This window comes from Pristiophorus japonicus, chromosome 5 (genome assembly GCF_044704955.1).
Source record: "Pristiophorus japonicus isolate sPriJap1 chromosome 5, sPriJap1.hap1, whole genome shotgun sequence".
Taxonomy (NCBI): Eukaryota; Metazoa; Chordata; class Chondrichthyes; family Pristiophoridae; genus Pristiophorus; species Pristiophorus japonicus.
In genome coordinates, this window is record NC_091981.1 from 288,874,688 (window position 1) to 288,901,769 (window position 27,082).

At 49.5% G+C, this 27,082-nt stretch overlaps 1 protein-coding gene across 1 annotated transcript; it reads left to right on the forward strand.

The window, feature by feature from the left end:
* Positions 1-4,101: 4,101 nt before the first annotated feature.
* On the forward strand, positions 4,102-25,924 carry LOC139264026 (E3 ubiquitin-protein ligase TRIM7-like). The gene is made up of 6 exons (XM_070880130.1): positions 4,102-4,819; positions 9,616-9,711; positions 13,939-14,169; positions 16,291-16,313; positions 19,155-19,288; positions 24,546-25,924. Exons 1-6 carry the CDS (start codon positions 4,325-4,327, stop codon positions 25,064-25,066), a joined length of 1,500 nt encoding a protein of 499 aa, XP_070736231.1. The 5' UTR covers positions 4,102-4,324; the 3' UTR covers positions 25,067-25,924.
* The last annotated feature ends 1,158 nt before the right edge of the window (positions 25,925-27,082 follow it).

Below are 27,082 nucleotides of genomic sequence, written 5' to 3' on the forward strand. Positions count from 1 at the left end.
CAGCCTTTGCACATAGTGCTTGAATCGACATTAATGGGCTCGATGATTACCTCCGCAAAGCCAACTTGGTGCTAATAGATTTGCATTCATGCCCAATGGCGGATTCTGAGTCATCCTAGGTCTTGCACCTGCAGACGTGTAGGCCCTGCCATATGTAGTTCTGCCTGCTAGCGAAGTTATTTTATGCACAGTAATTGCCGGTGAGCTTCGATGCTGGGAAGATATCTGTCTGGTATTATCGCTCGTGGATATGAATGCCTGGGCTGTAGTGATGGCCTTGCTCAGGTCTAGGGATTCGGTGGACAGCAGCTTGCGAAGAATGACCTCGTGGCCGATGCCAAGCACAAAAATGTCCCGCAGAATTTCCCCCAAAATCCAGCAAATTCGCAAGTTCCCACAAAGTGTCTCAGGTCGGCGACATAACTCGCCACGTCCTGGCCCTCAGAGCGGTAGAAGCGATACCTGGCCATTAAGACGCTCTCCTTTGGCTTGCGGTGGTTCCGAACCAGCGTACACAACTCTGTATATGTCTTCTCCGCTGGTTTCTCTAGTCCTAGCAGATTCTTGATGAGGCCGTATATTATGGACCCACACACGGTGAGGAGAATCGCCCTGTGCTTGATCGCTTTATTGTCTCCCTCCAGCTCGTTAGCCACGAAGTACTGGTCGAGACACTCAACGAAGGCTTCCCAATCATCACCCTCTACAAATCTCTCTAAAATACCAACAGCAGCCATGACCGCATGAAAGTTCGTAATCTGTTACTCGTCGCCAATTGTTAAGTATGGAAGAACTCCACAAGACTGAGTACTGTGAGCTAAAACTGATGTGACCGTAGTCTCTTTAATACAGCTCCAGAGTGCCTAAGCAGCTTGGCAGACAACCTTTTATACTCCTTTGCACGAGGTGTGCAGGTGACCCTTGGGTCTCCAACTGTTGCGCCCTCTGGTGGTAAGTCTTACACAGTTACAATGTTTACATACATAACAAAAAGCAAGGGATCCAGCACTGATCTGGGCCTCTCATCATTTTATACACTTCAATAAGGTCGCCCCTTAGCCTCCTCTGATCCAAGAAGAACAAACCCAGCCTATCCAATCTGTCCTCATAGTTAAGATTCTCTACTCCCGGCAACATCCTCATAAATTCCTCTGCACCCTCTCCAGTGCAATTGCATCTTTCCTGTAATGTGGTGACCAAAACTGCACGCAGTGCTCTAGCTGTGACCTAACCAGTGTTTTATACAGTTCAGGCATAACCCCCCTGCTCTTGTATTCTATGCCTCGGCCAATAAAGGCAAGCATTCCGTATGCCTTCTTAACCACCTTATCTACCTGGCCTGCTACCTTCAGGGATCTGTGGACCTGCACTCCAAGGTCCCTCTGTTCCTCTACACTTTTCATTGTCGTACCATTTAATATGTATTCCCTTTCCTTGTTAGCCCTCCCCAAATACATTACCTCACACTTCTCCGGATTGAATTCCATTTGCCACTGTTCTCCCCACCTGACCAGTTCATCGATATCTTCCTGCAGTCTACAGCTTTCTTCATGCTCACTACTTTCATTTATTCTCCTCTTAGATGAGCTGCAATCACTCTGGTAGAGTAAATTATTGTGTTATTGGTGAATTTATATAAAACTAGTGATCCAAGGCTGAGGTTGGCACACCATTGAATCCATTAATGAAAGGTAATGGGCACCAGAGTCTTTTAACCTTCAGAATCAAAGTTAACTACACAACAGCAACTTGCCTTAATGTAGTAAAACTCCGAGCTATAGAAGGAGATATTAGGGCAGGTGACCAAAAGCTTGGTCAAAGAGGTGGGTTTTGAGGAGCATCTTAAAGTAAGAGCGAGCGAGGTGGAGAGGTTTAAGGAGGGAATTCCAAAGCTTAGGACCCAGGCAGTGGAACCATCACTCGGGCCCCAAGTACTGAACCAGTTCCGGGCCACTGCTGAGCATCTGTAAAGATGAAGAATGCGGGGAGTGTTGTGTGTCCGCTCACACGTTACAAACTAAATCTGTGGCACCTTATCAGAGTTGTGTGTTCTGGAGGAGACCAGTGCCAGGACACTGTTGGGCCTGATAAATGTTTCACTGTGCTATCAGATGCTGCTGTTGTTTCAGGGGCTCAGATAGTGTCTCGGGCCAAAGTGTTACTTCGCCCAGCTTTCTGCTGACTCCAGCGAAATGAAAGTCATTTGTTTTGCAATCAGGGCCTTGACCTCTCCGTGCGGGGGTTAACACTGAACATTCCTGTCAACGGTTAATGGGCATCGTCTTCACAGAGGGAATCAGCAAATGGTTCTCATCGTTTGTTCTCCAACGCAACATAAGCGACACTGAAGCCTGCTTTGAGCTGTCGGATTAATCCCCTCCCCCACCCCACCGCCAATGGGGGAGCGGGAGAAGCTCTGTGTTCCAGACAATCTGGCGCTCCACTGTCACTGAGAGGGGAACCCCGGTGATGATAGAGTAAATCATCATCATCATAGGTGGTCCCTCGAACGAGGAAGACTTGCTTCCACATGTGTTCACAGATGATTCAATGAAGGACGAGATGTTCCAGGTCCTGAACTCCAATTGAGGGGGGGTGGAAGATGCCTGTGTCTGGAATTTTTTAACGTGTGGTGACCATTGCACATCAGCCACCACACGGGCTTGACTGAGCTTGGCTTTTATCCAGCGGCAAGGGTTAACCAGGACGACTGGAGACCAGTTCTGCTGCACAGACACACATCGCAGTGTGGGCTGGTCCGTGCTGCCCCTGGGCCCACGCCTCTTCTGGGCCCCGTACCCTCATTCGCCGCGCCTCCGCCCACGATGCTCCAGGGCCCGGCGCTCCAGCTCGGTAGTGTTCTCACACAGGTCGGGGCGGCCCATGATGTTCCAGGAAAACCACTGCAACGCTGGAGGACCCACGTTTGGAAACGTCTCTGAAGACCATTGCAACGCTGGAGGACTAGAGTTTGCTCCAAGCCTGTGTCGGTATGTCAGTGAAGCAGTTCAGACTGGCAGGGAAGAGGAGGAGCTGGTGAAACCGCCTCGGCACATGTCACTCTGGGAGGGCCCCTCCGGAGATACACCAGGGTAGTAAATAAGGCGAAACAGGATCAGTAACCAGAGGTCACAGATTGAAGGCAAAAAAACCCAGAGGGGGAGGTGAGGAGAATTTTTTTTAAGCAGCGAGTTGTCACGACCTAGAATGCACTGCCTGAAAGTGGAAGCAGATTCAATAGTAACTTTCAAAAGGGAATTGAATAATTACTTGAAAAGGAGAAATGTGCGGGGCCGTGGGGGAAAAGCAGGGGGAGTGGGACTAATGGGACAGCTCTGTCAAAGAGCCGGCACAGGCACGATGGGCCGAATGGTCTCCTTCTGTGCTGCACCATTCCAAGATTTTATGAATCTATATCAAGCCACAAGCGTGGTCACCTACTGACGTCCAGGTTGGGGATCTAGCAGCCTTTCGTACCCAGGGATGCAGCTCCGTGAGGCTTAGTGCGGTGGGAGGGAGAGGCAAGGTCACGCCATGCTGACTGATGCATCAGGTACCCTGTTTGATCAGTGAGCAGCACTTTGACAGCACCGCCCATAGCCCTGACTTCCATCACCAGGAACAAAACCATCAAAATCATGACATTATACAGCACAGGAGGAGGCCATTCAGCCCAGCATGCCTGTATTGCATCTTTGAAAGAGCTACCCAATTAGATCATAAATCTCCCCTTAACCATCTCTGCTTTAAAGAGAATAATCCCAGCTTCTCCAGTCTATCCACGTAACTGAAGTCCCTCGTCCCCGGAACCATTCCAGTAAATCTCCCCTGCACCCTCTCCAAGGCCTTGACATTCTTCTTAAAGTGTTGTGCCCAGAATTGGACACAATACTCCGGCTAAGGTCTAACTCGTGGTTTATCAAGGTTTAGCATAATTTGCTTGCTTTTGTACTCTGTGCCCTATTTATAAAGCCAAGGATCCCATGTGCTTTTTTAACAGCCTTATCAATTTGTCTTGCCACATTCAGAGGTTTGTGTACTGCCACTCCCAGGTCTCCCTGTTCCTGGACCCCCTTTAAATTTGTACCAGTCCCAGGGAGCCATTGTGCAGGGGGAATGGGGGGGGAGCTGTGAGATCGCAGTCTGCTCTATCTCCTGCAGCCGACAAAGGGTTAATCTCCAGCCAGAGCGAACCTTGAAACTGTAACAGCCGGTCTCCAGTCCCTCCCAGTCAGTTGCCTGTAAGCCGCAGACCTTTCCCCAGCTCTGGACTGCACGCTCTCTGCCGTGCCGTGCCGAACCTCTCCGCAAGGTCCCGGTGAGGATGGAGGGCTGGGCTTCATCGCAGGAGCAGGCTTGTGTGGTGTGCCTCTCGCAGTCCCCGGACGCCGTGCAGTTGCCCTGCGACCACAGCCTTTGCTCAAAGTGTAGCGAGGAGGTCCAGGCCCAGGCCACGGGCGAGAACGAGTTCGGCTGCCCGGGGTGCGGAGTCACCTTCGCCTCCGAGCCCGGCCTGGGGCCGAGCCCCGGGCTGTGTGACCCGGCCGAGCCCGAGGAACCGGAGGTGGGGGTGGCTGCCCACCCTGCCCCCGCTGCCGACCTTCCCTCGGCCGGAGGAGACCCACAGGAGGCCGGCAAAGGGGACGCTCCCATCGAGGCCACGGGCGATCTCCCAGAGACACAGTGCCACGAGCACAACGAGGTCCTGGAGTTTTACTGTGAAGACGATGGAGAATGTGTGTGCGGCCCCTGTACAATAACAGGCAGACACAAATCCCATACACTGATGAGCCTGGTGAAGGCACAAGTTGAACTTAAGGTGAGTGGCGGGAATGGGAATGGTCGGATCAAGGTTGAAGGAGCGCTTTGGGTTACAATATAAGACCTGCTCACACCTTGCAATGGGCATGAGCTCGACTTGTGCAGTTAAAACATCTTACTGCAATTATATCGGGCCCTGGTGAGACCACATCTGGAGTACTGTGTACAGTTTTGGTCTCCTTACCTAGGGAAGGATATACTTGCCATTGAGGGAGTGCAACAAAGGTTCCCCAGACTGATTCCTGGGATGGAGGATTGTCCTGTGAGGAGAAATTGACTAGACTAGGCCTATATTCTCTAGAGTTTAGAAGAATGAGAGGTGATCTCATTAAAATATACAAAATTCTTACAGGGCTTGACCGGGTAGATGCAGGGAGGATGTTTCCTCGGGCTGATGAGTCCAGAACCAGGGGTCACAGTCTCAGAATAAGGGGTCGGCCATTTAGGACTGAGATGAGGAGAAACTTCTTCACTCAGAGGGTGGTGAACCTGTGGAATTCTCTACCCCAGAGGGCTGTGGAGGCTCAGTCTTTGAGTCTATTCAAGACTGAGGTCGATAGATTTTTGGATATTAAGGAAATCAAGGGATTTGGGAATAGTGCAGGAAAGTGGAGTTGAGGTAGAAGATCAGCCATGATCTCATTGACTGGCAGAGCAGGCTCGAGGGGCCGAATAGCCTACTCCTGCTCCTAATTTCTTTGTTCTTATATTCTTATGTAAACCTCAATCAAAAAGGGAAGGGAGAGCTGATATAAAACTAAAGGAAAGGGCTTGTATAAATATAAAGAATAGTGGAGATCCCGCAGTCTGGGAGAGATATACAGAACTGCATAGAAAATAGTGAGAGCTGCAAAAAGGGAATACGAGAAAAAACTTGCGAGGGGTGTGAAGGACAATATTAAGAGAATGAGGGTGGCTGAGGGTCATGTGGGCCTCTTAAAGACACACACAGGTGATACTGTCATTGAAAATAAGGAGTTGGCAGACTTACTGAATAATCACTTTGTATCGGTCTTCACAGTCGATACAGTGAAACTGAACGTAAATCGAGGGGAGGAACTAACTAGATTTAATATAAGTAAAATAATGAGATTGTCTCCAGGATCTGATGGTTTCCACCAAAGGACATTAAAAGGTGAGGAAATTGTTGATGTTTTAGTCATGATCTTCCAAAGTTCTCTTGATTCAGGAATTGCTCCCTTGGATTGGAAAATTGCCAATGTCACTTCATATTTTAAGAAGGGCTGGAGAGAGAAACTAGGACATTATAGAACTATTAGTTTAACATCAGCTGTTAACTAGAATCTGTTATTAGGGACAGAGAAACTGAGCACTTGGATTTGTAAAGGGTAACTCATGTCTAACTAATCTAGTTCACTTTTTTGAGGAGGTTACTAATGTGGTAGATAAGGGAATGTCTATGGATATTATTTATATGGACTTCCAGAAGGCATTCCATGAGGCTTCACACGGGCAGGGAAGTGGAGCTGAGCCCAAGATCACATCAGCCTTACTTACTGAATGGCGGAGCAGGCTCGAGGGGCCAAATGGCCAACTCCTGTTCCTATTTCTTATGTTTCTTATGTTCACACAAGAGACCGTTAGCAAAAATGAAAATTTATGAAAGTATAGGCAAGCTCTTGACATGCGTAGAGTATTGTTTAGGAGGTAGATGACAGAGAGTAGTGATCATGGGTATGTACTCCAATCCAATCCAGTTGCCCACTTCACAGCCGTCGCTCTCCAGCTCTGCTGCACGGACCTTGAAACAGCATGAAGGGGCCCAGGGGAGGCGCAAGTTCGGGGCCCAGAAGAGGGGCAGCATGGGGCAGCACGGGCCAGCCCACACTGCGATATGTGCGCTCACTAGGTCCGTGCAGCAGAGCTGGCTCCAGTCGTCCTGGTTAACCCTCGTCACTGGACCAAGACCTAGCTCTGACACGCACATGTTGTGGCTGGTGTGCAGTGCTGGGCTGGGCTGGGCAGGGCGGAGCTGGGGTGGGGCTGGGCTGGGCGGGGCTGGGCGGAGCTGGGCTGGGGTGGGGCTGGGCTGGGGCGGAGCTGGGCAGGGTGGAGCTGGGCTGGGGTGGGGCTGGGCTGGGCAGGGCGGAGCTGGGCAGGGCGGAGCTGGGGTGGGGCGGGGCTGGGCAGGGCGGAGCTGGGCTGGGGCTGGGCTGGGCTGGGGCGGAGCTGGGCTGGGGTGGGGCGGAGCTGGGCTGGGGTGGGGCTGGGCTGGGGTGGGGCGGAGCTGGGCTGGGGTGGGGCTGGGCTGGGGTGGGGCGGAGCTGGGCAGGGCGGAGCTGGGCAGGGGTGGGGCTGGGGTGGGGCTGGGGTGGGGCGGGGCTGGGCTGGGGTGGGGCGGAGCTGGGGTGGGCGGTGCTAGGGCTGGGCTAGGCTGGGCTGGGGTGGGGCTGGGGTGGGGTGGGGCTGGGCAGGCCGGAGCTGGGGTGGGGCTGGGCAGGGCGGAGCTGGGCTGGGCTGGGCGGTGCTAGGGCTGGGGTGGGCGGTGCTGGACTGGGGTGGGGCTGGGCTGGTGCTGGGCTGGGGTGGGGTGGGGCTGGGCTGGGGTGGGGCGGTGCTGGGCTGGGGTGGGGCGGAGCTGGGCAGGGCGGAGCTGGGGTGGGGCTGGGGTGGGGCGGAGCTGGGCAGGGCGGAGCTGGGCTGGGGTGGGGCGGGGCTGGGCAGGGCGGAGCTGGGGTGGGGTTGGGCTGGGGTGGGGCGGAGCTGGGCCGGGCGGAGCTGGGCTGGGGTGGGGCGGAGCTGGGCAGGGCGGAGCTGGGCTGGGGTGGGGCGGGGCTGGGCGGTGCTGGGCTGGGCTGGGGTGGGGCGGAGCTGGGCAGGGCGGAGCTGGGATGGGGTTGGGCTGGGGTGGGGCGGAGCTGGGCTGGGCGGTGCTGGGGTGGGGCTGGGCTGGGGTGGGCGGTGCTAGGGGTGGGGCTGGGGTGGGGCTGGGCAGGGCGGAGCTGGGCTGGGGTGGGGCTGGGCAGGGCGGAGCTGGGCTGGGCGGTGCTAGGGCTGGGCTGGGCGGTGCTGGGCTGGGCGGTGCTGGGCTGGGGTGGGGCGGAGCTGGGCGGTGCTGGGCTGGGGTGGGGCTGGGCTGGGCGGTGCTGGGGTGGGGTGGGGCTGGGCTGGGGTGGGGCGGAGCTGGGCTGGGCGGTGCTGGGCTGGGCTGGGCGGTGCTGGGCTGGGGTGGGGCTGGGCTGGGCGGTGCTGGGCTGGGCGGTGCTGGGGTGGGGCTGGGCTGGGCGGTGCTGGGCTGGGCGGTGCTGGGCTGGGGTGGGGCTGGGCTGGGCGGTGCTGGGCTGGGCGGTGCTGGGCTGGGGTGGGGCTGGGCTGGGCGGTGCTGGGCTGGGGCGGAGCTGGGCTGGGCGGTGCTGGGCTGGAGCTGGGCTGGGGCGGTGCTGGGCTGGGCAGGGCGGAGCTGGGCTGGGCGGAGCTAGGGCTGGTCTGGGGCGGAGCTGGGCTGGGGCGGGGCTGGGCTGGGGTTGGGCTGGGCAGGGCGGGGCTGGGCTGAGGCCACTGCCAATGGGTTGTTTCCTTCTTCTCGCCGAGAGGACGCAGGAAGCTGAGAGTGCCCCAGGGCGACTGTCCCTCCGCTCTGCTCTGCACCTCCCACTCACACCTCCATTAATCTCAGAGACCCGCGGTGTGGGGACCTGGGATAGAGCCATGGAATCCCAGTGCGCTGTACCATCCGGAGGAGGCAGGAGTGTGGGACACCCAACCCGGGACACCCTGCCTCACTCTCCCCCCAACCCCCATCACTGGAACACCCAACCCACTCCATCTCCCCCACCACACCGGGACAAACCCCCCAAACCCCCAGGACACCCACCCCATTGGCGGGATATCGCCTCCCCCCCCCTATCCCGGGACACATAGCACCCTCCATCCCAGGGACAGCCAGGCCCTCCATTCACACCCCCAACATCGCCCCTCACACCCCCCCCCCCCCACCATCACCCGGGGAACCCCCCCCTCCGCTCCTCACTCTATGTACACACTCAGGCACGGTCCCAGCAGGTGCTGCTCAAGGGCAGTGGTGATTCTGGGTGCTTCCCCCCCTTACCCAGGTGCCCTGAGGTGAACTGTGGCCCTGAGCGACGTCACCACAAGAACCTAGGAGTTTCCTGTATGGCTCAGCTGCGCACTGGAGATTCTCTCCAACCCGTCAGACAGACAGAAACAGGTTCTTGGGCCATTGCAGCGGCTGCATCAATCCTTGTGACTCAGGGGGTAGCGCTCTTGCCTCTGAGTCAGAAGGTTGTGGGTGTGAGTCCCACTCCAGGGACTTAGAACATAATCCAGGTTGTAACTCCCAGTGCTGTACTGAGGGAGTACTACACTGTTGGAGGTGCCGTCTTTTGAATGAAACGTTAAACTGAGTTCCCGTCTCAGGTGGACATAAACAGTCCCATGACTTAATTCGAAGAGCATCTCCCAGTGTCCTGGCCACGACTGATTCCTCAACCAACATCATCAAAGCAGATGACCTGGCCATTTATCTCATTGCTGTTTGTGGTAGTTTGTTATGCTTAAATTGGCTGCTACATTACAACAGTGACTATGCTTCAAAAGTACTTCCTTGGCTGTGAAGCGCTTTGGGACATCCTGAGGTGGCAAAAGGCGCTATATAAATGCAAGTCCTCTTGCTTCTTTACTGAGAAGCTGATAGTTGTGATAAGTGAACAGACAGTGCTGTGCCTGAACCACGGACGACTGCACTCCCTGGAATGCCTTTTGATTCACGCTGCCAATCATTTGCTCGTTGAATTATTTATACTTTCTTCGTAGGAAAAATTGAGAAAAGAAATTGAGAATCTCCGGATAATTCAGCAGAATTGCCATTTCAAACACCAAGACTTGGAGATCTCAGAATCTGAAGTAAAGGTAGAGTACACAGCCTGGGGATGGGTTTAAAGAGGGGCTTGTCTCGAGCTGGATGTTTGAACGTGGGAACGAGCTGCTTACTTATACTGTGATGGTGGGATTGGGGGGTGTGTGTCTGTGATCAGGAGCTCCCACTGGGCACACACCTCGGCTTAGAGCAGCCAGTCATGTTCTGACTATCAATGTTAACGGGTGGAGAATCACATGAGGGTTTCCCTCTGGGGATTTGACTGCTTTGTGCGCTCCGCCAGTTGCCCTGTGTGATGTGAGCATGCTGGCAGGTTTGTAGAGCTGTTGCCTCTGGAGGAGTCCATGTTCCACATATATATTGAATGTGCGAGGTTGCAGCCCCTCTTGCATTATTTGAAGGGGCTGCTCCTCAATTTCTGTCTGCACTTCAGTCGCACACTCCTGATCTTTGGGCATCCTGTGCGATGGGGAATGGGCAGGTCGGAAGGCCTCCTTGTAGGACTGCTCCTGGGCATGGCCAAGGGGGCCATCAGCCGGTCCAGGCAGCGGGCGGTCGAGGGGGTCCTTCAGCCCGACTGCCTGCCTCTCTTCCGTGCCTACATCCGCGCCAGGGTGTCCCTGGAGATGGAGCACGCGGTGTCCACCGGTACGCTCGCGGCCTTCCGCGAGAGGTGGGCACCGGAGGGACTGGAGTGCATTATCACCCCCGGCAACCAAATTTTAATTTGAACCACAATATCTAAAGTTTAATTTGTTTAAGTTTGTCAGATTTAGTGCCCCCTCCCCCCTCTTAGCCAGGGGGCACTTGTATAATTTGTGTTTTTAGTGCCCTCAGAAAATAAACAAAAAAAACAAGGGGGCACTTGTTTGAAAGTGTTTGGAGTGTGATTCCCCCCACCCACCCTTTAACCAGACAGCACTTGTTTACAGAGACAACAAAATAGTTGTAGAGCTGTTGCATTGTGAGTGGCTTAGCCAGTCACGTGATGTTCACAAGACTCAATAAAACCCCAGCCAGTTGGGTCTGGGTCATCCACGATGAGGTATGCAGTTGTGAGCCTAGTGGATGAACTGGCAATGTGTCATGTGATTGTTAAACCTTTGTTAATAAACCAACTAGTTCTTAATAGCAATGTGTTGCTATGAATTCTCAAGCAAAGAACCCATGAAGCAAATACATTACACCCTGGAACCCCTGTAGAAGTGAGCAGCTCGCTCTTTTTGTTTCGCCTGCTGTATTGAGGAGGGAATGAACCTTCAGAATTCAATTGCCTCCTCATTATCAATCCCTGGGTGTTCCATGTCCACCCACTTCCTCCCATTCCCCCATGCCTTCCATTTCCATTGCACACCCTCTGAGATCTCTGCACCCTTCCATTTCTGGCCCTTTACGCGTCACCTAACTTCCTTCACCCCACCATTGGTGGCTGTGTTTTCGGCAATCCAGGCCCTAAGCCCTGCAATTCACTCCCTAACTCTCTCTACCTCTCTCCTCCTTTAAGAACCTCCTGCAAACCCACCTCTTTGACCACAGTTTTGGTCACCTGTTATCTCCTGCTTTGGCTCAATGTCAATTTTTGTCTGATTACGCTCCCGTGAAACAGCTTGGGATGTTTTACTGTGTTAAAGGCGCTATATAAATGTACGTTGTTAATGTCTTAACGCTTCTGTCTGTAACTGAACTGAGATTCTCTATTATACCACATCATTCGTGACATTTACATGTTCCCCTTTCCCTTTTCCTTATTAATCTGCCTCTTGTGTTTGGATAAGGATAAGGGGTAAGCCATTTAGGACCGAGATGAGGAGAAACTTCTTCACTCGGAGAATTGTGAATCTGTGGAATTCTCTACCACAGAAAGTTGTTGAGGCCAGTTCGTTAGATATATTCAAAAGGGAGTTAGATGTGACCCTTACGGCTAAAGGGATCAAGGGGTATGGAGAGAAAGCAGGAAAAGGGTACTGAGGTGAATGATCAGCCATGATCTTATTGAATGGTGGTGCAGGCTCGAAGGGCCGAATGGCCCACTCCTGCACCTACTTTTCTATGTTTCTATGTTTCAGTTCTGAAGACTGGTGCCCACTCCAAGCATTAATTCTCCCGCTCTCTCCGCAGATACTGACTGACCTGCTGTGTGTTTCCAGTACTTTCTGTTCCTTTCATTAATATTTGTCATTTTTAATTTGTTAAGAGGGGTCCTCTTTTCTATCCGTCCACTCGTTTTACGGAGGAGGTGATAGTGGCCTGGTTAATGTTGCTCGACTAATGATCCGGAGTTTCAATCCCACCATGGCCAGTTTGAAAGTTTGGAATTCACTTTCAAAACAAAACCTGGAAATATAAAAAGCGGTATCAGCAAAAGTGTCCGAGAAGCTGTCGGATTGTCGTTAAAAACCCATCTGGTTTAGGGAAGGAAACCTGCCACCCTTACCTGGTCTGTGTGCGACTCCAGTCACACACCCCCAACTGCCCCTCTGAAGTGACCCCAGCGAGCCACTCCCACTGGTTCAAGGACAACTAGATAACTAGGGATGGGCAATAAATGCCGGCCTTGCCAGCGACGCCCTCATGAATAAATATCTTGTAGCGTGTTCAATTCAGTGAGATCACTTCAGTTGTGAATAAAAGTTGCTTTCAACAACACACATTTGAATCTTGTGCCAGACTGAGGGTAGAGAAAGAGAGAGAGAAAACGTAAAGGAGAGGCAGCAAAAGCAACAACATAATGAAGAGATTCCCTAACAACCAAGCAGATTCATAATGCAAAGTCAAAATCCCTAATTTTCCCTGTGACACATGCATGCACACACGAATGTGTGCTCAATACATCTCAGTCGGACTGTGGGAAATTGTACAGGAATGGTGGCATACTGGTTATATTACTGGACTGGCAGTCCAGAGGCTTGGACTAATGAGCTTAAAATCCCAGCACGGCAGCTGGGGAATTTAAATCCAGTTAATTAAAAAATTCTGGAATAAAAAGCTACTATCTGTAATGGTGACCCGGATTGTCATAAAAACCCATCTGGTTCACGAGCGTCCTTTAGGGAAGGAAATCTGCCGTCCTTACCCGGTCTGGCCTATATGTGACTCCGGACCTACAGCAATGTGGTTGTCACTTAACTGCCCTCTGAAATGGCCTAGCGAGCCACTCAGTTGTATAAGGCAGCTCACCACCATCTTCTCAAAGAGGCAATTAGGGATAGGCAAAAAATGCCGGCCTTGCCAGTGACACCCACATAAGAACATAAGAACATAAGAAATAGGAGCAGGAATAGGCCATACGGCCCCTCGAGCCTGCTCCGCCATTCAATAAGATCATGGCTGATCTGATCATGGACTCAGGTCCACTTCCCCACCCGCTCCCCATAACCCCTTATCACTCAAGAAACTGTCTATTTCTGTCTTAAATTTATTCAATGTCCCAGCTTCCACAGCTCTCCAAGGCAGCAAATTCTTCAGATTTACAACCCTCTGAGAGAAGAAATTCCTCCTCATCTCAGTTCTAAATGGGCGGCCCCTTATTCTAAGATCATGGCCTCTAGTTCTAGTCTCCCCCATCAATGGAAACATCCTCTCTGCATCCACCTTGTCAAGCCCCCTCATAATCTTATACGTTTCGATAAGATCACCTCTCATTCTTCTGAATTCCAATGAGTAGAGGCCCAACCTACTCAACCTTTCCTCATAAGTCAACCCCCTCAACCCCAGAATCCTAGTGAACCTTCTCTGAACTGCCTCCAAAGCAAGTATATCCTTTCATAAATATGGAAACCAAAACTGCACGCAGTATTCCAGGTGTGGCCTCAACAAAACCCTGTATAGCTGTAGCAAGACTTCCCTGCTTTTATACTCCATCCCCTTTGCAATAAAGGCCAAGATACCATAAAGGCCAAGATCCCACGAATCAATTAAAAGAAAGTTGAAGAGTATCACTACAGTGCAGCAAGGATTGTCGCCTGAGGGCAGAGCTGGGGAGAGTTATGGGGGCAGTGTAGAGTGAGCTCTGTTCTGCATCCACCTGTCCTGGGCAGTGCCTGATCATCTCGAAGTGTTCTGGTCTCCAACCGCTCACATTCCCTCCCCTCGATGAGCACAGCATTCACACAGCTTTAAATATTAAAAAGCTGTGAAGATTCCAGTGTGCTCTTCAAGCGGTGATCGCGGCTTGGCATGAAGCTGATGGTTCAGTAAAGTTCTGCGTGTTCACCGGGTAACCGACCAGCTTGTAACCAGGCCATGGTTTGGCATTTCAGACGCAGATCGATCAGCTGAAAGGAAACCTATCGAAGAAGTTCTCGGAGTGGAGGAAGAGCCTAGAAGAAGACGAAGACTATGCCCTGAAAGTGATTGAAGAGGAAGGGCTCAACGTGTTGACACGGAGCGCCACTTTTGCTCATAAATTGATCACGAGAATGGATCTGATTAAAATGATAGATGACGAGACCCAGAATCTGGTACAAATGGACCCTCTCTCATTTATCCAGGTACACCTTCAGCAAACAACAAATTACTTCCATTTGAAAATTCTCATCCTTGTGTTCAAATCCCTCCACAGCCTCGCCCCTCCCTATCTCTGTAACCTCCCCCAGCCCCACAACCCCACGAGATCACTGTGCTCCTCCAATTTTGGCCTTCTTGCATTTCCCCGATTTGAATATTTCCATCATTCACTGCCGTGCCTTCACTTGCTTTGGCCCTAAACTCTGGAATTCCCTCCCTAAACATCGGCGCCTCTGGATCCCCGCCTTTAAGACGCTCCTTAACACGTACCTTTTTGACCAAGCATTTGGTCACCTGCCCCAATATCTCCTTATGTAGGAAGAATGAAGATAGGCAATATAAACAAAATGGTGCAATTTTAAAGTGGGTGCAAGGATAGAGTCACCTGGGGGTGTATGTACACATATCATTGAGGTTGAGAAAGCTGTTTAAAAGTCACACGGGATCATTGGCTTTATAAACAGAGGCATAGAGCACAAAAGCTAGGAAGCTATGGTAAACCTTTCTAATACACTGGTTACGCCCTAGCTGGAGTATTGCGTCCAATTCTGGGCACCACACTTTCGGAAGGATGTCAAAGCCTTTGAGAGGGTGTGGAGGAGATTTATTAGAATGGGACCAGGGTTGAGGGCCTTCAGTTATGTGGAGAGATTGGAGAAGCTGGGGTTGTTCTCCTTGGGAGATTTAATAAAGGTATTCAAAATCATGAAGGATTTTGATTGACAGACTGGATGCGGGGAGGATGTTTCCCCCGGGCTGGGAAGTCTAGAACAAGGGGTCACAGTCTCAGGTTACGGAGTAGGAAATTTAGGACCGAGATGAGGAGAAATGTTTTCACTCAGAGGGTGGTGAACATGTGGAGGCCAAGTCACTGAATATATTTAAGAGGGAGATAGATAGATTTCTAGAAACAAAAGGCATCAAGGGGTATGGGGAGAAAGCGGGAATATGGTGTTGAGATAGAGGATCAGCCATGATCTCATTGAATGGTGGTGCAGGCTCGAAGGGCCGAATGGCCTGCTACTGCTCCTATTTTCTATGTTTCTATATAAATAAGGAGAAACTGTTTCCAGTGGTAGAAGGGTCAGTAACCAGAGGACACAGATCTAAGGTAATTGGCAAAAAAAACAGAAGCATCATTCTCAGATTCTATATAACTGTAACATAAAATTACTCAGCCACAGTTATTATGATCAGAAGGTTGTGGATTCAGTTCCCGCACCAGAGACTTGAGCACAAAAATCTCGGCTGACATTCCAGTGCAGTGCTGAGATGGCGTTGCACTGTTGGAGGTGCCGTCTTTCGGATGAGACGTTAAACTGCTCTCTCAGGTGGCTGTAAGAGATCCCACGGCACTATTTTGAAGAAGAGCAGGGGAGTTACCCCAGTGTCCCGGCCAATATTTATCCCGAAACACATCACTAAAACAGATTATCTGGTCATTATCACATTGCTGCTTGTGGAAACTTGCTGTACGCAAATTGGCTGCCGCGTTTCCCACATTACACAGTGACTACACTTCAAAAAGTTTTTCATTGGTTGTAAAGCGCTGTGGGATAACCTGAGGTCATGAATGGTGCAAAAGAAAAGCAAGTCTTTCTTTACTTGAAATGCACTACCTAAAAAATCGGTAGAACCAGATTCAATAATAATTCTCAAAATCGGACAAAGACTTGAAGAAGAAAAATGGGCAAGGCTGTAAGGAAAGGACAGGGGTGTGGGATTAGTTGGATAACTCTACCAAAGAGCTGGTACAGAAACGCTGGGCAAATGACCTCCTCCTATGCTGTATCATTCTATGATTCTATGCAGCTGAGTGTCAAATTGTGTTTGATAAAGCTCCTGTGAAGCGTCGTGGGGCGTTTTACTACGTTAAAGGCACTATTTATGAATGCAAGTTGTTGTTGTAGTTGGATGAGGCCTTTCTCAGAGGCTGGCCAACGTCACCCAGCGTTGTTGCTGGGGCCTCATGTTTGACGATTGGGTCCCTGTGAGCCACCCTGATGCACCACACTCTCTAAAGTCAGTCTAACTTTGTTGTATTTCACTCTGTGTTGACCTGTGCACTCAATGCTCTAACTTTCTCCCCTTTCTTCCCCCCACAGAAATCTAGCCAGCTCCTTTCCAAGTAAGTATATGCCGACTGCCGCTCGGGAACACACGCCCACATCTGTCAGAAGGGTTATTAGCAGAACGTTTAGTCTCTCTTTACAATTCAAGCAACGGACAATTTTCAACCAAGTTTACTGTTGGCTTCAAACTTCCCCAGTGGCTCAGGTGCTAAAGTCACCACATAATAAAAAGACTGCCAATCCCCGATCATACAGACAGGCACCAATCCCCGATCATACAGACAGGCACCAATCCCCGATCATACAGACAGGCACCAATCCCCGATCATACAGACAGGCACCAATCCCAGATCATACAGACAGACACCAATCCCAGATCATACAGACAGACACCAATCCCAGATCATACAGACAGACACCAATCCCAGATCATACAGACAGACACCAATCCCAAATCATACAGACAGACACCAATCCCAGATCATACAGACAGACACCAATCACAGATCATACAGACAGACACCAATCCCCAATCATACAGACAGACACCAAACCCAGATCATACAGACAGACACCAGTCCCAGATCAAACAGACAGACACCAATCCCAGATCATACAGACAGACACCAATCCCAGATCATACAGACAGACACCAATCCCCGATCATACAGACAGATATCAATCCCCGATCATACAGACAGAAACCAAACCCAGATCATACAGACAGGCACCAATCCCAGATCATACAGACAGGCACCAATCCCAGATCATACAGACAGGCACCAATCCCCGATCATACAGACAGGCACCAGTCCCACATCATACAGACAGGCACCAATCCCACATCATACAGACAGACACCAATCCCCGATCATACAGACAGACACCAATCCCAGATCATACAGACAGACACCAATCCCCGATCATACAGACAGACATCAATCCCCGATCATACAGACAGGTACCAATCCCAGATCATACAGAAAGACACCAATTCCAGATCATATAGATAGACACCAATCCCAGATCATACAGTCAGACACCAATCCCAGATCATACAGTCAGACACCAATCCCCGATCATACAGACAGACACCAGTCCCAGATCATACAGACAGACACCAGTCCCCGATCATACAGACAGACACCAATCCCAGATCATACAGACAGACACCAGTCCCAGATCATACAGACAGGCACCAATCCCAGATCATACAAACAGACACCAGTCCCCGATCATACAGACAGACACCAATCCCAGATCATACAGACAGACACCAATCACAGATCATACAGACAGACACCAGTCCCCGATCATACAGACAGACACCAGTCCCAGATCATACAGACAGACACCAATCCCAGATCATACAGACAGATACCAATCCCAGATCATACAGACAGACACCAATCCCAGATCATACAGACAGACACCAAACACAGATCATACAGACAGGCACCAGTCCCAGATCATACAGACAGACACCAATCCCAGATCAAACAGACAGACGTCAGTCTCGGACCCTATACACAGACATCAGTCCCAGACCCTATACACAGACATCAGTCCCGGACCCTATACACAGACATCAGTCCCAGACCCTATACACAGACATCAGTCCCAGACTCTATACACAGACATCAGTCCCAGACCCTATACACAGACATCAGTCCCAGACCCTATACACAGACATCAGTCCCAGACCCTATACACAGACATCAGTCCCAGACCCTATACACAGACATCAGTCCCAGACCCTATATACAGACATCAGTCCCAGACCCTATACACAGACATCAGTCCCAGACCCTATACACAGACATCAGTCCCAGACCCTATACACAGACATCAGTCCCAGACCCTATACACAGACATCAGTCCCAGACCCTATACACAGACATCAGTCCCGGACCCTATACACAGACATCAGTCCCAGACCCTATACACAGACATCAATCCCAGACCCTATACACAGACATCAGTCCCGGACCCTATACACAGACATCAGTCCCAGTCCCAGACCCTATACACAGACATCAGTCCCAGACCCTATACACAGACATCAGTCCCAGACCCTATACACAGACATCAGTCCCAGACCCTATATACAGACATCAGTCCCAGACCCTATACACAGACATCAGTCCCAGACCCTATACACAGACATCAGTCCCGGACCCTATACACAGACATCAGTCCCGGACCCTATACACAGACATCAATCCCAGACCCTATACACAGACATCAGTCCCGGACCCTATACACAGACATCAGTCCCAGTCCCAGACCCTATACACAGACATCAGTCCCAGACCCTATACACAGACATCAGTCCCAGACCCTATACACAGACATCAGTCCCGGACCCTATACACAGACATCAGTCCCGGACCCTATACACAGACATCAATCCCAGACCCTATACACAGACATCAGTCCCGGACCCTATACACAGACATCAGTCCCAGTCCCAGACCCTATACACAGACATCAGTCCCAGACCCTATACACAGACATCTGTCCCGGACCCTATACACAGACATCAGTCCCAGTCCCAGACCCTATACACAGACATCAGCCTCGGATCCTATATAACTATATAAAACAATTACCCAACAAGTTGTTGTAATCTTCAATGCACTGCCTGAAAGTGCGGTGGAAATAGATTAAACAGTAACTTTCAAAAGGGACTTGGATAAAAGGGACTTGGTTGAAAGGATAAAGGTTCCAGGGCTATGGGGAGAGCGCAGAGAGTTGGACAGCTCCCTCAAAGTGTTTTACATCTCGGTGTCAGTGTGAGGATTAGCGGGTGTCGGGTTCGTGCGGGAACAACTCTTGGATTTCTGAACTGAAATGTGGTCACTGAAGAAAGCAATTCATTTCCTCTTTCACTGCAGAGTTGCGGAGACTCAGAAACAACCAAACCCAGATGCTCCAAAGCTCGCCCTGAATCTGTGCAGCGCACCGGCACAAATCAAGAAAAGGATGAGTAATTCCTTCACCTACCAGTCAGCCATATTGGGAACCACAAGTAAGAGAGAGCCGCTTTTCTAAATACAAGGGTCTGGTGGCAAAACAGATCAAACGTAACCAGAGACAGTAACAGACTTCAGGAGGACATGGATAGACTGGTGAAAGGGGCAGGAACAGAAAGACCCGGGGGTTCACGTACACAAATCTTTGAAGGTGACAGGACACGTTGAGAAGGCTGTTAAATAAACATACAGGATCCTTGGCTTTATAAACAGAGGCAGAGAGTAGAAAAGTAAGGACGTTTTGTTAAACCTTTATAAAACACTGGTTAGGCCTCACTGAAGTATCGTGTTCAATTCTGGGCACTACACTTTAGGAGGAGATTTATTAGAATGGCACCAGGTAAGAGGGACTTCAGTTATGTGCAGAGACTGGAGAAGCTTTGAGCTAGTAAAATGGGGAGGGGGATCTACAAGAAATGAAACCAGCCTAAATATAAACTAACCAGGAAAAGAGAGCATAGGAAAGACTAAACTAGGGTGGACATAGATTGGCAGGGAATAAATAAAGTTATAGAACAGGAGAGTAAAAGATGATTAAAAATAAATTGAGAGGAACTGCTATTAAAAATGAGTTAGACTGTTTGTACAGCAAATGCACAGTGTCCGTAATAAAACAGGGGAACCGGAGGCAATAATACATTGCGAGGAACCAGATATAGTAGGGATTACTGAGACAAGGCTACAGAAAAATCAGGACTGGGAATTAAACATTGCAGGGTATAAGATATATAGAAAGGGAAAAGGGGAAAGTGGAGTAGTTGTACTCATTAGGGATAACATAATGGCTGTAGAAAAATGTGACAGCCATTAGTAAGACAGAAATAGAATCCATGCGGATAGAGATATCAGATAATAAATGACCAATCGCACTAATGCGGGAGTCTACAGACGATCTAATGGTAGACGGGAGGTGGAGGAAAAAATATGCCAATAAATTAGGGAAATTCGTAAAAAACAGAATAATAATCACGGGGGATTTCAACTGCCCCAAAATGAACTGGCCAGATGAATGAGATAAAGGGGTCAAGGCAATGGAGTTCCAAAAATGTGTGCAGGATTCCTTTCTAAACTAATATGTAAGAAGCTCAACAAGGGAGGATTCTCTACTGGTTCTAGTACTGGGGAATGAACCAGGGCAGATAAGAGAAGTAAAAGTAAGGGAACATCGAGGCAATAGTGACCATAATATAATGTTTTCAAATAATAACTGAGAAGGACATACATATGATGAAGACCAGGGTGATAGATTAGAGAAAAGCCGATTTTGAGGGGCTGAGAATAGAACTTGGGAAAATAAAATGGACACCAATATTGGCAAATAATGATATAGAACAGCAATGGGAAACATTTAAAACAGGAAAAATACATTCCGTTAATAAACAAGAACAAACTAAATACGAATGAGACTCCATGGATGAATAAAGACAAGGGAAAAAACGAGGGTAAGGAAAGAGGCCTACATTAAGTACATAGGCAGCAGCAGAGTGCAAGATAGGGAGAATATGAAAAGATTAGGAGAGAAGTCAAAAAACATTTAAGAAGGCAAAGAGAAACTATGAAATTAAATTATCAAGGAACATAAAACAAAATATTCTACAGCCACATAAATTAGAAAAGGAAAGTCGGGATGGGAAAAGGGCCACTAAGGGATAAGCAGGATAAAATCACAGGCAGTAATAGTGAAATGGCAGAAATATGAAATCATTACTTTACTTTAATATTTACCAGGGAGACAGAACAGGTTGATAATTTTAGGAATGAGATAACCACATTTAAAATAAAAAGAGAAATATTAAATAAATTAATCAAACTCAAAGAGGATAAAACCCCTGGTCAGGATGGATTACATCCAAGCATATTAAAAAAATCTAGGGAAGAGATAACTGAGGCATTACTACATATTTAATAATTCATTAGAGAAAGCTGTAATGTCAAGAGGACTGGTGGATAGCCAACATAATACCTATATTTAAGAAAGGGATAGAACATGTCCAGGGAACTATGGCCCAGTCAGCTTAACAATGGTGGTAGGAAAAATAATAGAATCTCTACTAAAGGAGAAAATAGAAGAACATCTAGAAACCAAAAATATAATAATGAATAGTCGGTATGGATTTCAAAAGGGCAAGTCTTGCTTAACCAACCTCGTTGAATTTTTTGAAGAGGTAACAGAGAGAGTAGACCAGGGTAATGCAGTCGATGTAATTTATTTAGATTTTCAAAAGGCTTTCAATAAGGTACCACATAATAGACTGATGAATAAGATTGGCGAATTCAGAGTCAGGGGACAAGTAGAAAAATGGATAGCTAGCTGGCTTCAAGACAGAAAACAGAAAGTGGGGTAAAGGGTAGCTATTCACAGTGGCAGAAGGTGGGTAGTGGTGTTCCACAAGGATCAGTGCTGGGACCACTGTTGTTCCTTTTAAGGGAGGGAAGGGCCCTTTGTACGTAGCAGCCCTGCACGGCCCAATGTACAGCACTGCTGAGGTTTCTGCCCCGCCTGTGTCCTTTACTGCTCCGAGAAGGAAGTGGAGTGCCCTCCTGGAACGTGAAAGCCAATTTTTTGAGAGCAGGGAAACACCAGCGCCTGGCACTAAGTTGTCTGGCTTTCAAAAGTTACCGTCCCCAAACGGGGCGACAATGAATATCTCCCTCGTGTGGTCTGACCAGATCCAATACAAGTTCAACTACTTTTGAATTCTATACCCCTAGAAGTAAATCCCACTGCTTTGTTAGCATTTTTAATTGCTTTGCTGACCTGCGATGCTGCTTTTAATGATTTTTTCACCTGTATCTCTAGCTCCCTTTGCTCTTCTACCCCATTCAGCTTCTTATTTTCTAAGGTGCGGGTGATGTTTCTATTTTTCCGACCAAAGTTCCATCGCCTCATGCTTATTGATGTTAAACTTCATTTGCCACTTACCTGCCCAGTCTGCAGGTTTTCTAATATCTTCTTGTATTATGTTGCATTCCTCCTCAGTGTTAGCAACCTCTCCCCCCCACCCCCCCCAGCCCACACACAGTTGGGGATCATCGGCACATTTTGATATTGAGGTACTTGTTCCTAAGTTCAAATTGTTAATGTAGATTATGAGTAACAGTGGTCCCAGCACTGATGGGACACTGCATTCTATCTTCCTCCAATCTGAATAACTACCCTTACCCCTACTCGCTGCTTTCTATTTTTTTAGCCAGGTTGCTATCAGTTCAGCTAGTTGTCCCCCGACTCCACATGCCCTGACCTTTGTCATGAGCCTGCCGTGTGGTACCTTATCAAAGGCCTTTTGAAAATCCAAGTATATGACATCTACTGCATTGCCCTTCTCTACTCTTTGCATGCCCTCTTCAAAGAATTCTATCAGGTTAGTAAGCATGACTTCGCCTTTCAGAATCCATGCTGACTATTTTCTTATTAAACTTTCTGTCCCCGGATGGTCTTCCATCACTGCTTTTAGTATGGATTCCAGTACTTTCCCTATCACTGACATTAAGCTGGCTAGTCTATAGATCCCAGCTTTTGTTCTATCTCCCTTTTTGTATACAGGAACAATATTAGCTGTGACCAGTCCTCTGGCACTATTCCCTCTTCTATAAAACTTTTACATATATAAACTAGTGCCTCTTTTAGCTCCTCCCCAATCTCCTTGAGTATGTGTGGGTGCATACCATCTGGACCTGGGGTTTTATCCTCTTTTCATTTTGCTAGTTTGTCAATTATTTCTTCCCTTTCTATCGCAACTGTATTAATATTCTTTTCAAGCTCAGCCTCTAGTGAAGTGTCTATTTTGTTACGTTCTTCAGTAAAAATTGAGGTGAAGTAGTTATTCAATATTTCTACCATTTCCCTGTCATTACCTGGACTTTATCTTGCTCATTCTCAAGTGGCTCTATTCCTACTTTCATTTTCCTTTTGTTATTTATGTGTCGAAAGAACACTTTATTTTTTTTTATATTCCTTGATCATTTGATTTTGTCATTTCTCTTTGCTTTCCTGATGGTTTTTTTAACCTCTCCTAAGTTCTGTGTATTCTCTTTGTCCTCGCCTCCTTCAGCATCACAGTACTTCTTATGTCTTTGTCTTTAGAGTCAATGTTCCCCTCAGTTCTTTATTCATCCACGGTGCCCCATAATTAGCGTTCTTGTTTTCAGCATTCAGTAGAATGCATTTCTCTCTATTAATTACGCCTTTAAAGATTCCCCATGCTTTTTCTGTTCCTTTGTTTTTCAAGATTTTTTCCAAGTTTACCTTCTTTAGTTACACCCTCATTTCCTCACCATTTGTTCTTTTCCAATCTATTACCTCAGTCTTTGTCCTACTTCATAGAATCACAGAAATTTACAGCACAGAAGGAGGCCATTCAAACCGTCGTGTCTGTGCATACTTCTGTCACTCTCAATCCTAATTCTGAACCTTACTATGATGTGATCACTATTGCCAAGATGCTCTCTTGCTCTTGCCTCTCCAATCTGTTCTGGTTCATTACCCACTACAAACCCAATTCCCATTTCTCCTTTCACTACATCTTCCTGCCAGTTTACTTGGGGATGTTGAAATCTCCCACAATTATTATTCAACTTCTGTGTAGATTGGCCTAGATGTTTATTCTTCCAATTTCCTTCCACTATTTGGTGATAATTTGCCACGCTGCTCCCACTAGTACACTATGCCTCTCTGGCAGGAGGGGAGAGGGGAACAGCGCGATAGACAAATACTGACGACCTTTACCCTTGAGCCACCCGTCAGCGAGGCATAACGACAGCTCCTGACCCTTGTCAGCTGTGGCTCAGTGGGTAGCACACTCACCTCTGAGTCAGAAGGTTGTGGGTTCAAGTTCCACTCCAGGGACTCGAGCACAAAAATCTAGGCCGACGCTCCCAGAGCAGGCCTGAGGGAGCGCTGCACTGTCGGAGGTGCCGTCTTTCAGATGAGACATTAAACCGAGGCCCCGTCTGCCCTCTCAGATGGACATATAAGATCCCATGGCACTATTTCGAAGAAGAGCAGGGGAGTTATCCCCGGTGTCCTGGCCAATATTTATCCCTCAATCAACATTAAAAAAAACAGATTATCTGGTCCTTATCACGTTGCTGTTTGTGGGAGCTTGCTGTGCACAAATTGGCTGCCGCATTATCTACATTACAACAGTAACTACACTCCAAAAGTACTTCATTGACTCTCCTCGTAGGACAATGCCCCCCGTGAAAGGCGCTATATAAATGCAAGTCTTTCTTTCTTTCTTTCTCTTTCCCTAGATCAGTGGTCGTTGCTGACCCTGGACCCAGACTCAGCCTATTGGCTCCTGAACATTTCCGACGACGAGAAGACAGTGATGTTTGGGTACATGGGCGAGAACTCCTGGCAAAACTCCAAAATGTTTCAGAACATGCACCAGATCCTGTGCTCGCAGAGCTTCACCGCTGGCTGCCACTCCTGGGACCTGAAGACCGGCGGGGTGACCTGGGGGGTGGGGGTGGCCTATGGGACCATAGAGCGAGGGGGGCTGGAGTCTTACTTCACCAACAGCACCAAGTCCTGGTGTTTGTACTTCTACCGCGGTCTGCTGACGGCCTGCCAGAAAGACAAGCACACCTTCCTGCGGGAATACCCGTCCATCAGCCGGATCCGTGTTCAGCTGGATTACGAAGCTGGGACAGTGTCCTTTTACCAGGTCACTGAGCGGCAGCAACACCTGCACACATTTCAAACCAAGTTCACCGAACCCGTGTTTCCCGCGTTTTCTTGTTCGGGCAATTCCTCCCTCAAACTATGTTAAATGAGATATTAAAGAAAAGAAAGACTTGCATTTATATAGCGCCTTTCACAACCACCGGACGTCTCAAAGCGCTTTACAGCCAATGAAGTACTTTTGGAGTGTAGTCACTGTTGTAATGTGGGAAACGCGGCAGCCAATTTGCGCACAGCAAGCCCCCACCAACAGCAACGTGATAATGATCAGATAATCTGGTTTTTTAAATTATTATTTTGGTTGAGGGATAAATATTGGCCAGGACACCAGGAAGAACTCAACTGCTCTTCTTCAAAATAGTGCCATGGGTCCTTTTACGTCCACCTGAGAGAGCAGACGGGGCCTCGGTTTAACGTCTCATCCAAAAGACGGCACCTCCGACAGTGCAGCACTCCCTCGGAGTGTCAGCCTGGAAAGCCTCTCGAGTGGCACTTGAACCCACAACCTTCTGACTCAGAGGCAAGTGTGCTACCCACTGGGCCACAGGTAAATGGCAGGCCCCGCCGGTAATCTTAACCCGACTCACCGGGCAAGAAACACAAGGGCTCGGGAGGAATGTCAGTTTTACACCCAGCCTGATATCGCTCTATTTTCACTTGGATAAAAGCAGGCGGGGTGTGAAACCAGCATTGCACCGATCCCATCAGTTTCCCGACAAGCGGCTGAGGTTAAAATTGGCCTCCACCAAATTAATTCGCCGACTGTTTTGACCTCTGAGCCACATGTATCCCTGGTGATGGTCAAATTTAATGGGGCGGGGGCAGCGGGATTCACACATTCCTCCTCCTGCCCCTGGGTCGGCCAGGCTCCCCCCCCATACAGGAAAGTGGAGCGAGGGGGAAAGGGACCAGCCCAAGGGACGCCCGCTGAAGGAGGGTTTGAGAGGTGGGAGGTGGGGGTAGAGGGGCTGGTGGAATGGGGTGGGGGCGGAGTCTCACCACCTTGTCTGGTATTCCAGTGCTCACAGCAACTGGACAATCCCACAGGACCGGGAGGATCTGCCCGCCTCCCCACCCAAACCCCCAAACCGCAGCGAGACATCGTCCTGTCGGAACCATTTACAAAGGCCCGGGGGGAGTTTGGAGGGGGAGACCCGGTGCTGGGGGTTTCGGAGCTGGGGTTCCTGGGGTTTGGGGGCTCTGGAGCTGGCGGGGGGTGGGGGTGGTGGTAACTAAGGGTGGGGTTCCAGGATGTGAGGTCCCAGGGGTGGAGCCGCCGAGAGTGTGGGTCCGAGGTGGGGTTCCTGGGGGTGTGGGTCCCAGGGATGGGTGTTCCAGAGTTTGGGGTGCTGGGTGTGGAGGATCCGGGGCGCGGGGATCCTGAGGGTGGGGTTCTCCGGAGGTGGAGATCCCATGGGGTGGGGGGTGCCAGGGCAGTGGCCACAGGACTGGGGGTCCCTGAGGTGGGGGTTCTGAGTGTGGGAGTCCTGGGGGTGGTGGTCCTAGATTATTTTTCTGTGCCCTGAAAGTGAAGCGTGGGGGTGTGTGGGGCATGGAGGAAGCAGGACCTCCTCCCTGTTGACCTGTGCCAATGACCCTGTCAGAATGAGCAAAGTCAGCTTGTTACCCAACTTGCGTTGCACGGTGTGGGAGGTGAGAGGAAATGAGTTGCTGCAGACCTTTAAACCCTCAGCCATTTCTTTGCAATTCCCTCCCTAAACCTCTCTACCTCACTGCTCCTTTAAGATGTTCCTTAAAACCCACCTCTCCAAGCTCTTGGTCATCTGTCCTAATTTCTGATTTGTTTGCCAGCTACTTTTGTCCGATTAGCTCCCGTGAAGCACCTTGGGACGTTTATCTAAGATACAGGCGCTATATAAATGCAAGTTGGTGTTAAAGGGGAAGCACTATTAGGAAGTAGAAGCTGCCAATTTGCGCACAGCACAATTCCACTAACAGCAATGTGATAATCTGTTTAAGTGATGTTGGCTGTGGGGTTAATATTGACCAGGGCACCAGGGAGAACTCCCATGTTCTTCTTCGAAATAGTGCCCGTGGGATCATTTACATACACCTGAGAGGGCAGACGGGCCCTCGGCTTAAT

Coding starts and splice junctions, on each gene's coding strand:
- LOC139264026 (XM_070880130.1), top strand. CDS start 4,325: ATGGAGGGCTGGGCTTCATCGCAGGAGCAGGCTTGTGTGGTGTGCCTC. Junction 4,820..9,615: donor AGGCACAAGTTGAACTTAAG/GTGAGTGGCGGG, acceptor CTTTCTTCGTAG/GAAAAATTGAGAAAAGAAAT. Junction 14,170..16,290: donor ACCCTCTCTCATTTATCCAG/GTACACCTTCAG, acceptor TTCCCCCCACAG/AAATCTAGCCAGCTCCTTTC.